This window comes from Diuraphis noxia, unplaced genomic scaffold, assembly GCF_037042655.1.
Source record: "Diuraphis noxia isolate RWA-SAM2 unplaced genomic scaffold, SU_Dnox_SAM2 contig0001, whole genome shotgun sequence".
Taxonomy (NCBI): domain Eukaryota; kingdom Metazoa; phylum Arthropoda; class Insecta; order Hemiptera; family Aphididae; genus Diuraphis; species Diuraphis noxia.
In genome coordinates this window covers 52,373,871-52,386,818 of record NW_028301711.1, presented here as the reverse complement: position 1 = coordinate 52,386,818, position 12,948 = coordinate 52,373,871, and the positions used below count along the sequence as shown (strand labels likewise).

The 12,948-nt window shown below is 29.8% G+C and overlaps 1 protein-coding gene across 1 annotated transcript; it reads right to left on the bottom strand.

Moving 5' to 3' along the window:
• Positions 1-8,119: 8,119 nt before the first annotated feature.
• On the bottom strand, positions 8,120-12,218 carry LOC107169727 (copper homeostasis protein cutC homolog). The gene is made up of 2 exons (XM_089217483.1): positions 11,934-12,218; positions 8,120-8,964 (listed from the first exon to the last, which is right to left on the bottom strand). The coding sequence occupies exon 2, from the start codon at positions 8,957-8,959 to the stop codon at positions 8,222-8,224; it is 738 nt and encodes a 245-aa protein (XP_089073609.1). The 5' UTR covers positions 8,960-8,964; positions 11,934-12,218; the 3' UTR covers positions 8,120-8,221.
• Between the last annotated feature and the right edge of the window lie 730 nt (positions 12,219-12,948).

Genomic DNA, 12,948 nt, shown 5'->3' with positions numbered 1-12,948 from the left:
TTTCCAATTAGAGAAAAAATATTTAAATGAACGATATCAAGTGTAGCAAGAGAACGTACGTGGGCAAGAGACAGTATCCAGTATCCATGTGATTGTGCAACAAATGGTTCAAACAAAGTGGCCAGCTTACAGCACGCCAGAGGACACATACGGAAGAATAATCTCTGTTGGTCCTTCAAAAATATTCAACAAGGTATTAATTCAAAGCAACTCAATGACAGAACACTGTCTGAAACATACCTAAGTGCTGAATATTAGAAATGTGATATATTTTCTCACTTTGTATTCATAGTTCTTAATTTTAATAAAATTATCGTATTAAATATAATTGGTACACATGTTAATTTTTCATTTATTAATTTCTGATTAATAAATTTCGATTGGTTTTTGAGTGTCGATGATGAAAATGTCCATACCAATTATTGAGTATGCGTTTTGTAAATTGACCATTTTAAAATAATTGTCTAGTTAAAAATATTTAGTAGCAGATACAGTTTAGAGTTATTTAAAGCAATTTTTAAAGAGTTAATTTGGCACCTAACACAATTGTGCAAAGTTCTTTGCAATTTCATTTAATAGATTTTATTTTTCGAAAATATATAATATACTTTAAAAATGTTGCGATCAATTTTAATTTATTGTTATTTGTTTGAATTAAATTAACGTTTTCAAAATTAGATAAAAATACGTGTGAAGAAACCAATTTAATATCATAAGACATCTTAACAGAAATAATATATAACGTAATTACTAATAATTGTAAATTAATTTAGATTTATTTGCACCATAGAAGAAAGTAGTCCCACGGCGTTGTCAATTCAAAAATGAAAAAAAAAAAATTGGGATATAAAATACAGTTTAAACTCTCACGTAACCCATTATGGTAAATTAATTTGAAAATTATGTATGAATGAGTATATTTAGTGTTATTAGTGTTATAGGTATATAAATATATATAGGAATATAAATATTATTTTTTTGAGAAATGTGAAAATAATATATTTTATTTAGTGGAAATGATCTGATTTCTGATTTCAAAGCCAGATCTAAAGCTACGGGTTTAATAGAATTCTTTTTGTCGGAAAGATTTGTTTTAACAGCCATATGTTATTAAAAAAACTGTTTAATATTTTAAACCCGATGACAAGATATTTTAGAAATAGAAATATTAATTTATTAGATGTAGGTAGTTAATTGTCTTCAATCAGTAACCATATTTTATCCATGTAGCAGTGGAGCTTACTTTAGGTATATAATTACAGTCCACCATATTGAGTATGACATTAAAATTCCACCACAGAGCAATGTTGAAGGCACTATGAACCTTGATGAAGATGGAAGCGTACAAGTTACTATGTTAGTGCATGTCAAATGTCATCCAAATGGCTTGTATGCAACACACGTTCGATTTTGTCCTCGCCTCCTCGGTAGAAAGGCTGTGCAGAAACCCATACTAGTTTCAGACACCTAACTGATAGTGTCTTAGTAGTCATTATTATAATTCGAAGTAACCTATCAAGAATTTTCCCAGTGAAGTCAAACAAATAGAAATGCATATAACTCGAAGAGTAAAAGATATGGGGTTTATCACCCCAAGTGGAACAGAACTAATGTCGCTGACTTCCAAAAGGCTGGAAATTCCCATCGCTGAAGTTACGTGTTCTATATGTTCAGTAGTATTTGAGGTCTGCAGCTAGAGACGTGAAGTATAACCTCGTTTAGTACTTCTTCTAACCTCGAGACTTTTCCGGCGTGTAGCCATTTGTTCACTTTGGAAAGTTCCGATATGATGATGACATGCAGTTGAACGTGGTCTCTCAGGTTTTCTTTACACTGATAAATCCTCCACAGATTATATATCGATCTTTAAAAGTTATTTCTAAAGACTACTAGTCAGCTTGCTTTCATACCTGTCTAAGGTATCCTTGATGGCATGCAGGAGTTTCATGGTGACTTTAGGTATTCAGATTTTGATAAGGCCTCATAACTATAAGTTTTTCATGATCAAGCGCAGATGACAGGATCTTTTTAGATAATACTGATATTTGATGTAATGGTAGCTACCGGACTCAACTTCATTGATGACTTAACCTCCTCGTAGAACAGCTGGAGCTGTTTGCAAATAGAATTCCATGCCGATGGTAATTTGTAGTCTCAACATTGACATGACAGCGATTGTGTGAGTTACCTGTTTTTTTGGATTTTATGTTATGATATATTCGGTTAGTCACTCACCCTGATCGTTTAATGTTGAGCCGCACTATTGTGACCAAAAATTCAAAGCTCGTTTCACAATTACTCAGTTGCCTAGAACGGTGGAAAAATTATCTTCCTAGTCGTTTCGAGAGTTAACAGTATATAACTATATATTCAAAATGACACATCACTGGAATCAAGAGAAAAGCCGCATCCGGGTCTTTATAGTCTCTACGACGTTCTCAGCTCCTGCTTTCAAAACAACAGGGTGAATGTGGTCGTCACTACAATCATTATCTGTCATCTTGATTTGGACTCCAATTTTTCTCGGATACAATTAGATTTTATGTCTTTTATAAGCCACAGTTTGCAACAGAAATCAATGTGTTTGGTTCCTGTTGGAGACATATCTGCAAGACGTGTGTCATATTCAGTTTATTTATTGAGTAAAGTTCATTTCCACGGTGAACTTTTCACTGACTACGTAGGAACCCTGACCCAGGCTTAAAAGGTACGTGGAACTCGTTTAGACAGCTGAACACCACTCAGATCTCGTCAACAACCGTTTAGTCCTTTGTACATGTCCGGTCAGTCCAAATCTCCTGGTTAACGAGAAGTCTAGTCCAGTGGACAATCAAGTGGAGTGTTCAAATCCATGATCCTTATAAAGTTATAACATTTTCCCCGGTACTATAGGTTGAAATAAATCGACTTCAGATATTCAACTCCATTAATTTCAACCTCTTTCAAACCATGAATTTATTTTATAGTATTATTATAACTAATTAGCTATAAAATAAATCAATTATTCTTTGATACGAATGATCACTTAATAATAAGTAATAATATTCAGATTCTAACTTGGAATCGATTTTTAAAGTAAAAACCACCAGTCGTATGAAAACTAATTTTTGTTTTAAATTTATTTATTTTTATTTTTATTGATGCTAACTAAAAATTGTATACTTCAATTAAATTTAAAATTTAAAAGTATTAAATTCAGTAAATATAGACACTTATGGTATACAAATAAAATTTGTATAGAATTATAACTTACCATCTGCTATAAATATTTAAATGCTCTAAAAAATATGCAAATTTTTTGTAATTTCCTTCATCACTATATATGTATAAATACCTAGTCAGCTTTAATAAATACATGACTTAGTAGAGCGGACACAACTCCTTTCTTCCCGTGAATTTCTTGGTAAGTGGGCGTAATGCCAGGCTGCGAAAATTATTGGAGGACGTAAGCACCTCAAACCGTTGCCTTAGGTTGTAATGCCGTTTTTTCAACTTTACTATTTACTATACAAACATTCTCCCAATATATATTTTTACAAGTTTAATATTTTTCAAAATAAATGATAGTTGACATAAAAATAAAATGTGCTATTAAAATATTAGTCTAGACAAAGTGGTAAGTGTGTGTTATCATTGTTATTGCTTGGTTAATCGGATATTTATCCGTTAGGTATCGGTTATCGAATGTTCTTGTACCTGATATAGTTTCATTTTGACAGTCGTTGATCGCACAAAGCATTAAATTTGCTTATCGCGACCAAGTAATATGCACGACGGCGACTCGTTCGTAATTTCGTCTCCCGTCTCCTCCATCCACCACTCAGCCGTTTAGGCTACAATTATTATGCTTAAATTATGTATATTTATGTTCTTTGTTTTTGTACTTTGTATGTTGTACTCGTATAATCAAATATATTCGGTCTTTTTGCCTCAATTTATACAATCATTTAATGTGGTTATCTTTATTATTGCTATTTTTCTGCGGCCAACGCCCTTATTTATTATTTTTGTTGTATGTAAGTTTTTTTTTCTTGTCTACCGCATTCTTGCAGCATCGTCGTAACTTTTTGTTTTTTGTTTTATTTTTGACTGTAAGTCGCATTGCGTGCATATTCATTATTAATTGTTATCGTGATTCATTGACAATATTATAATTGTAAAATCGTAACTTCATTGTGAAGGCAAATAAATCAATTTTCTACAACAAACTCAGTCTCGTAAGTTGCTTATAAATTTATGTCACCTCACGTCCTCCAATCAGATTGGCCAGTATCCGTGTTGGGATTGCCGTTGCGTAAGTCCACCAGCAACTGACTGTTTTATGAGAGATCGCCCAGGTCGTCGAGTCCGACAGTCCTATCCACATCTTCGGCAGACCACCACCAGAACCAGACTTCAATAATTTTAAGTTAATTTTAAGTTTTACCTCTTTTTGTGAGCACAGAGCTCATTGCACCAGACCGGATAGACACAATAAAGAACCTTTCCCCATAACTAACCTGCGCCATCCTTATTCCTAATACGTTAAATTCCCGTCCACGTCATCGGCGTCGTACATAGTTGGTTGCCTATCGGCCTAAGGTAACATTGAGTCGATTTAGTTGCCTACCTAAACAAAACAAGGCGTGCACTTATATTTGATCTCGACGATTAGTCGAGTGGTCCTTCGAATAGCCCTTATCGTTTGGCGCACACAGTCGTTTTCAAATGAGTGATTTTTCGTAAATTTTTCGTAAATAAAACTTACATATATCAACGTGTATTTTTTTAAATTAAATCGTATTTATACCAACCCGGTGTAGGTATTCATTAGAATAATGGTCGAAATGATAAATTTCGATGGAAGAAGAAAGCTTCTTTATGTTGATGGATATCTTTATTATAAACATTCGGAAAACTAAGGTCAATTTTATTTGAGTTGTCATAAAAAAAGCGAATTCTCTGGGATTTAACGATTAATTCTGATCAAAATATAATAATCCATAAAGGCCCTCAAAATTGTATACACAACCACGCGCCGAATTTAGAAGAAGTTTATGCCTTAAAAGTTATGATAGATATAAAAATAAGAGCAAGTGATTATCCTGTAGTACCCCTGCACAAATCTTGAAAACAGAATTGCAACAGTAACCAACTGGAATTTCAGCAGAACTTCCTGAGCGTCAAAATATAAGGAAGGCAATAACACGACAACGTGTAAATAATATGCCATCGAACCCTCGAAGTATGAACGAATTATATGGATTATCAATTAAGTTTAAATAAACTATTACAGGAGAACAGTTTTTATTATACGATTCATTTGACGATATTGATTATCAGTTAACATATGGAAAAATAATAATTTTTGCAACAAAAAACAATTTGACTTTTAATGAATGGCCCACCTGGTTTGTTGACAGAAGATTTAAAGTTGTTCCAAAATTATTTTTTCAGTTGCTTACCATACCAGAATCCACTACACAGACAACTAATGGAACTGATCACTTCAACAGTTATTGGACTTCCGTTGGTGTACTTACGCTTTACTGGAATCAAAAGAAGAAGTAGAGTATTTCAAAGTATATGAAGTCATACTTTAAGAGGCACAAAAATTTAGAATAAATATTGTAAAATCACCATTTGTGATGACGGATTTTGAATAGTCAATAATAAATCCGACGATAAAATAATTGGAGTTGAAGTACACGCTTGTTATTTCATCTTTGCCAAAGTCTTTATCCTCGTATCCAGGCAGAAGAATTACAAAGTCAGTATAATAATCCAGAGCATCGAAGCATAAAGATCTCCGTAGCTCAGATGATCGGTGCTTTAGCATTTTTGCGACCAGAAAAAATAGTTGAAACGTTTGATTCTTTATTAGAACGAGCACCAGTCGAGTATATGCCATTTTCAAAATATTTTGATGTAAATTATTTTTTAATTTAAATAAATTTATTAATAATATAAATATAATATTTAAATTTTAAATATAACTTAAATGTTTAATGTACATTAATTACATCCGTAGGAGATAAGCTCAAGGTCGGGGAAAGGAATTGAACCCAAATTCACTCGAAAACTGTGTAACCAGTATCATATAGTACTCCAACGATTGGCAAGAAGGCTGGCATAATCGGTTCCAAGTGGTTATCGGATGACAACATTCTAGCGTCTATACATTTTTTCAATGAATTTGGAAAAAACAAGCCTACACTAAGTATATGCTACAACTGAATCTGGTACAAAAAAAAAGAAGTATCGTAATAAGGTACAACTGAAAGTAGAGGAACGAATATATTATATTTATAGGTACTACTTTTTTATTATACTTACATTTTAAAATTAACAATAAATGATTTCTGTTTTGTATTGGGGATATGATTTAAAAAAAAAATAAATAACTTTGGAAAAATTGTGTTGTGAAAGAGAGCTTTTTGTTATGGTGGTGGGGGGGGGGGGGGGGGGGTGAAAATAGATTGAGAATAGTGTCTCCCTACCGTTGCCTTGAGCACCACTTTAGTAAAAAACTATTCTGAACGAAGACTTTTGATGTTCGGTCGATTTTAAATAATAACAAAATATCAACAGAAGAACACTGAATTAATGATATATAAAATGCATTGTACAAATTGATAGTTAAGTCAACGATTATCTTTTGGCTAAATCTAATGCAGCCGTCGATCCGTTGACCACGTTATCCGGCTTTCGGTCACGCTCTCGCATAACATGTCAACTAAAATATTACAGTTGTTGCGATTACGACCGTCGACGGTGACAAGAGTACAATACAGCCAGTAAATTAATACCATTTAATGATATCAATAATCAATGATATCATAATATCTATCTATTAAAGTAAATATTTTATAATAGTAAATAATTAATACAGAAAGGTGAATACATTTTAATGATTTTAAAATGTTATAAATTGCATTGGAAAGCACCATTGTGTATATATAAAACTATAAAATATAATAGTATAGGGGAAGTATTTTTAAAGTTTCAGGGCGAGACTGTCGGTCAATCTATAACATTATTAGGTATGATTAAAGTAATTTATTTTAATTTAAAGCATTAGTATTTAGTACTAAAGTATGTAGGTTAAATTAATTTTGTTATCATTATTTATATTATCATACATTTTTCAAGTTATTTTTTCCCCAATGAATACAATTTTACTGACATTTATAAAACAAAAAACCCAACAAATTTAAATGTCTGTAAACAATTCAAAACGTGTCAAAATATATTTAAATTGTATCAAGCATAGAAAATGATAAAATAAATATTTAGTGTAGGTACATTTAAATTTTTACTAGTAGATATCTACACTTATTTGTTTTTGAATTAAAACAAAATAAGAAAATCGTTCCATGAAAAATTGAGTAAATGTCTTCTGTCGTAAAAATTTGAACTTAAAACGACCATAATAATAAAATTTAAATTTCTAGTACATCCATTTTTTTACAAAAGACAATCAAACTTATAAGAAATCTAGCATTAGATTTTCAAATCTTAGATGTAAATAGAAAAATGTTTAACTCAAAATATTTAACAAACTTTCGTGACTTAACCGAATTTTATAAAAGTTCTAACTTTTTAGTATGAATTTACGCTCAACTTTTGTTTGTTGTTTCCACAATCAACCACTTATTAAGAACCTTGTATACATAGATAATTACATAAAAATTATATTAGGTAAAATATAACAATAAATGATTCTAGTGTCATTGTAGTCCTAAAATACTAATGATGATAACATTTAAGATGAATAACACCTTGCAGAAAATAACATGTCTGTTTTAGAGAATATTTATTTCACAATTTAATTTAAGGTACTGAAAATAATTTTTTAATTCATGTTTTACAATTTTATTTTTTTAAACAATTCTTAACATTTTTCTTATTACTATATTGAAAAGAATGTAATTTTCCCCATAATATTGTTTTCATTAAATTGTGTAATCTGTTTTTCCTCATAATCTACTATAGTTGTAGTAGAATGAAGTCAAACTATTCTTCATTGTTATAATTTTATATGAACCAAAACAAAATAATAAATAGAAATATTTTATTTTGATTGAGCATGATAAATTATATTTTATTGTTATTGTTTAACAAACCAACAGTAACATCATTAAAGATAAATATTTATATTTAGTTACTTTAAAATTAAAATGTTATAATAAATATGTAACTTAAACTATTTTTGATATATTTTTTAGTTATATCTTTTCTTTTATTCTAGTTTTAAATGTTTTTTATAAATATTAAGTAATTTTTTAACAGTATCACAATCCGTAACATATATGGGGGCTTCTTTATAAATTGGATGACATTTTGTATTATTTCTATTAGGATATTGTTTCAAGACCTTTGCTGATCCGTGAAATTCATGCGCTAATGTAGTGACCAGGATATCTTTAAGATTTTCAACTTGAATACCAGCTCCAGGCATTATAATTAGACGATCTTTCATGGTTTCAATTAAAATTTTAATCAAAACTTTTCCATCAAACGCTACAGGACTTCTTCCACTGGTTAGTAAGCGTTTAAAGCCCAAATCAGCTATTTTTTGTGCCATATCGATAGGGTCTTGAGTAGCTATGTCAAATGCACGATGGAATGTAACAGGTAGTGGCTGAGCTGTTAAAATTACCGAAGCACATGCATCAATATCAATATCACCGGTTGAAGTAAGAGCACCAAATACAAATCCATCAGCTCCAGCATTTTTGAATAAAGTACAATCTTTAAGAATAACTCTGATTTCTAAATCTGAAAATTGGAAATCATAGCCACATCTTGGTCTAAGCATAACAAAAATAGGGATTGAAATCATGGATTTTAATGTTTTAAAAAGTCCCAATGATGGTGTTAATCCTCCTTCACTTAATGCACTACATAGCTCTAATCTATGAGCTCCGCCATTAACCGCATTAATGGCAGATTCCACACTATCAACACAGACCTCCATTTGATCTGAAAATAAAATGCATTTATTACATATTGTACGTGTTACGGGCAAAGTAGGAAATCTGGGCACTGTGCGCAATGCCTAAATATTTTTGGCAATGTAAGAAACATCATTTTAATACTCAAATTGTTCATGTATTGACCGGTCATTGTACTAAATTGCTGAACAAGGTGAACCCTGCCCAGATTATTAGGGCTATCTAAATAATATTTCAAAATGGAACTGTAAAATTCTTATTCAATATTTTCTAATGATTATTGTCACATAGTGGGTTATTAGTTAAGATAATTCCAATACATCATATCGGCATGTGTTATCTGCGTCTTAAAAGTGAGTAATATAACAAATTTATGCTCAGCTCCGTTACTTTAAAAATTAAAGTGAATTGACCTCTTTTAAAATTTAAAGATAAGAACATTGTGTTTGTACTGTGTATTTTGTATCTCTACTTTAAAATCAGAGGATGACTTAAGCTTTAGGCTGTGGAGCTGTCATCAAAAACCGGGTCAAAAACATAAACAATAAAGACAAAAAAAGTGATGGAAGTGATAGAGAAAGTGAAAATCAAGCTTAATAAGTCATTCTGTTGAATTATGTAACCTTTTTAAGAGAACGTCAGTGCATATTTGTTTTCTCTCCAGGATTCACTGACAACATGAATAATCAGATAAATTTGTTTTTTTTTATAATTTTTGAGTTAACTTAGAGTAAGATCAAATTTATAAACACTATAGAGGATAACATTTTTAAGGTTTGACATACTATCCTTTTTATACTTCATTATTATTTGACTTTAAAAATATATTATATATATATATATATAATATATAATATATATTTATAACTTTAAAAATAAAAATACATTTTTAAATTTACTAATAAGACATTAATACTAACAAAAAATTATTCTCTAATTTTTTTATGGTAAATGATTTTACTTTAAGATTTCTTGAAACATCAAAAAAAATGATCTTACATGAATTAATTATCGTACATGGACCAAAAAGAGAAAACAAACAAACAGAGCTCTAAATCATCATATTAATTATTTTATTATTACAATTATCATTCTAAAATATTATACATATATATATATATATATATATATTCAATTGTTAAAACAGGTATAAATAGTTATTGTTAATTGAAAAAATAATATAATAACAACAAATATACCTTAAACAGAATCCTCAATTAAACATGAATTCAAATGCTTGCATTATAACAATTTTAATTTATTACAGATATATAAAAACTTTTTACAACAATTTTATTGTATTGATAATAGGTAGTATACAGTGGTGTAGTGGAGGGTACACGGGGGTACACGGCGTGTACCCACCTCCTAATTTTATAATTATGCATGTACCTTTAACGAAAATCGTAGTACGCGGGTACACGGAACATAAATAAGATGAATTAACGTTACCCATCAAATAATATACATATTTATTAAATTTTGATATTTAATAAGTAAAAAAAGATAAGCGTAATTTGTTTATTTCACGGACTAAGAAAAGATCATAAAAGTCCGTGGTTAACCAAAGTTGGTTAACCTCCCATAGAGATGCTGATGACAACAAATCAAGAAAAGTTAATACCAGCACTGCAACTGAAGATCCAAAATATAAACTATGGCAATTACTTTAACTATTTAAAATGTATTTAAAATATTTCATAATATGTTAATAATTTATATTTTGTGTTAAATTATACAATTTTTAATTTTATCAAGTATTTTATTTTTAAACATTATTTATGGATCATGAGTTTAATTATCAATCATTCTGTAGTAGGAATTATTGTATATTATATTATAGACAACTGATAAATAGATAAAATAGTGGATACTTGTTCAATATGCTATCTACCCTGAGTATTTTGTCTATCATAATTTTATGTTGGTCGATGGCTTAATATGCTATTTATAAATGAAAATTGTGGCTTTGTTCACCAAATATGTTATAATCACTAGTAGAAAACATGAACGAGTACTAATTAGGGGGTGTGGGGGGCGTAGCCCCCCACGTTTTATTTTACAATGTTTCAGGCGTGTACCCATAAAAATTTTTAGGACTACATCACTGGTAGTATACTATATAAAAGTATTATATTTTATTCAAGCATAGTTAAGAAGTTGAACTATGTTAGTAGATATTAATTTTTATTTATAACAGAATGAATAATATAATAGTCCTATACAAATTACTGTTTAGGACAACAATTAAAACACTAGTTATAGACTATTGGTTAAAATCAGCCTGTACAAAGGGCGTATTTTGATATTTTTTTAATGTTTTTAGGTCATAAATGAATTTTTTGGTATTTTTAAGAAAATTTTTATACAATCCCTCTAGTTATAATCATATTAAAATATACAAAAAAAGTAATTTCAAAAAGATTATAACTTACTTAAAAAAATTTCAATCCTAGATGTTTTAGATCAGCAATCACCAACCTTTTGAACCTCTCAGGACACTAAAAACATACTCTAAATTCTTTGGACCACTTTTAGCTTAAAAAAGATTTTTACATAAATACTAGCAGATTGATGTCTTATACCAAATTAGTATAAAAAAATACTTCGCTGAGAGATTAATAAAATAATATGGCAAATAATGTTCAAATTTTCCTACGGACCACCGGTTGGCGACTGTTGTACTAAATCATAATCATACTTTTAAATTGTATAACAGATAAATTCACTCTAATTTTAGAATTTATAGTGTAAAAAGTATTATTGTGAACATAAAATTTGCCATGTTATACGTTTGTAAGATGAAGACAACACACACAGACGTGGTGTTCTCTTAAGAAAACAAAGTAATGGTAACATTTTCCTGTACCATAAAAAATTTAACCAACTTGACGGCACCAAATAGGTAAGTATTAATTATACAAATTAGACATTTATTTTGTTCAATAAGTTAGTATAAGATTATACTATAAAGCAACACAAATAAGTATTTCTTACTTTTCGGTAATAACAATTAAATATCAGTCGGCATATATGGGTAAATTTGTGAGCACAACATTGATCGAAAGTTGAAACACAACACTATAATAAAATCACCAAATTAAAAAGTGTGATGAGCAAAAACAGCAACAATAAACCATCTACATTCTATAATTGCATCCAACAGGTAACAATTTGCAATGAGTACTATCAACTGATAAACGATAAGTGATAACTGGCAATAACAATATCTTCATAACCGTGTTTATGAAAATGAAGACTAACCCATTAATGCCGTTAAGAGTTAAGACCAAACTCCGCTTCTGATAACGTCCCGAAATGAGTCGAACGACTAAACGATCACAGGTTAGATAAGGTTTTCCGATTTCGAATCATAGTAAAATTAAACATTCTGTTAATTGCTATAGTCTACACTCTACACTAACATTATAAATTATATTAGTCAATCATGGTGATTTTGACCCATGCCACCCATGAGCTGAGGTATGAAATATAAATTATAAAATATATATAATATTTAAAATTATAATAACTAGTTCGTGTTTTGACCGAATCATGGTTCACGTCTCGACGAATCTAACGTGTTTTTTCATTTTTATAGTATCTCGTGTGGATTAATAAATAAAATCAATCATAGCGTCATATTTATTATCATCTATAAACTTTGTCGTGCATAGAACACCCCGAAATCGTGCATAATACCACAAAATGACTTTAATTCTTATATTATTTTACTATACCTGCAGGCACTGTTGTCTGCTGTTAAATGCTTTTAATTACAACACGCCAAATGCCAATATAGAATAATATATAAATATTATTATTATGTTTTTAATAATCAAAGAAAATAATTAGAGGTACCTACGTCATACCCACATAATAATCTGTTTTCCTGTCTCGGTCTAATTATACACAATAAAGCCGATTTTATCTACGTTTGTTATAATCCATTTTACTTGGGTATTTTATTGTTATTTTAAATAATACCTACATTGAATCGACCTATTTAAAG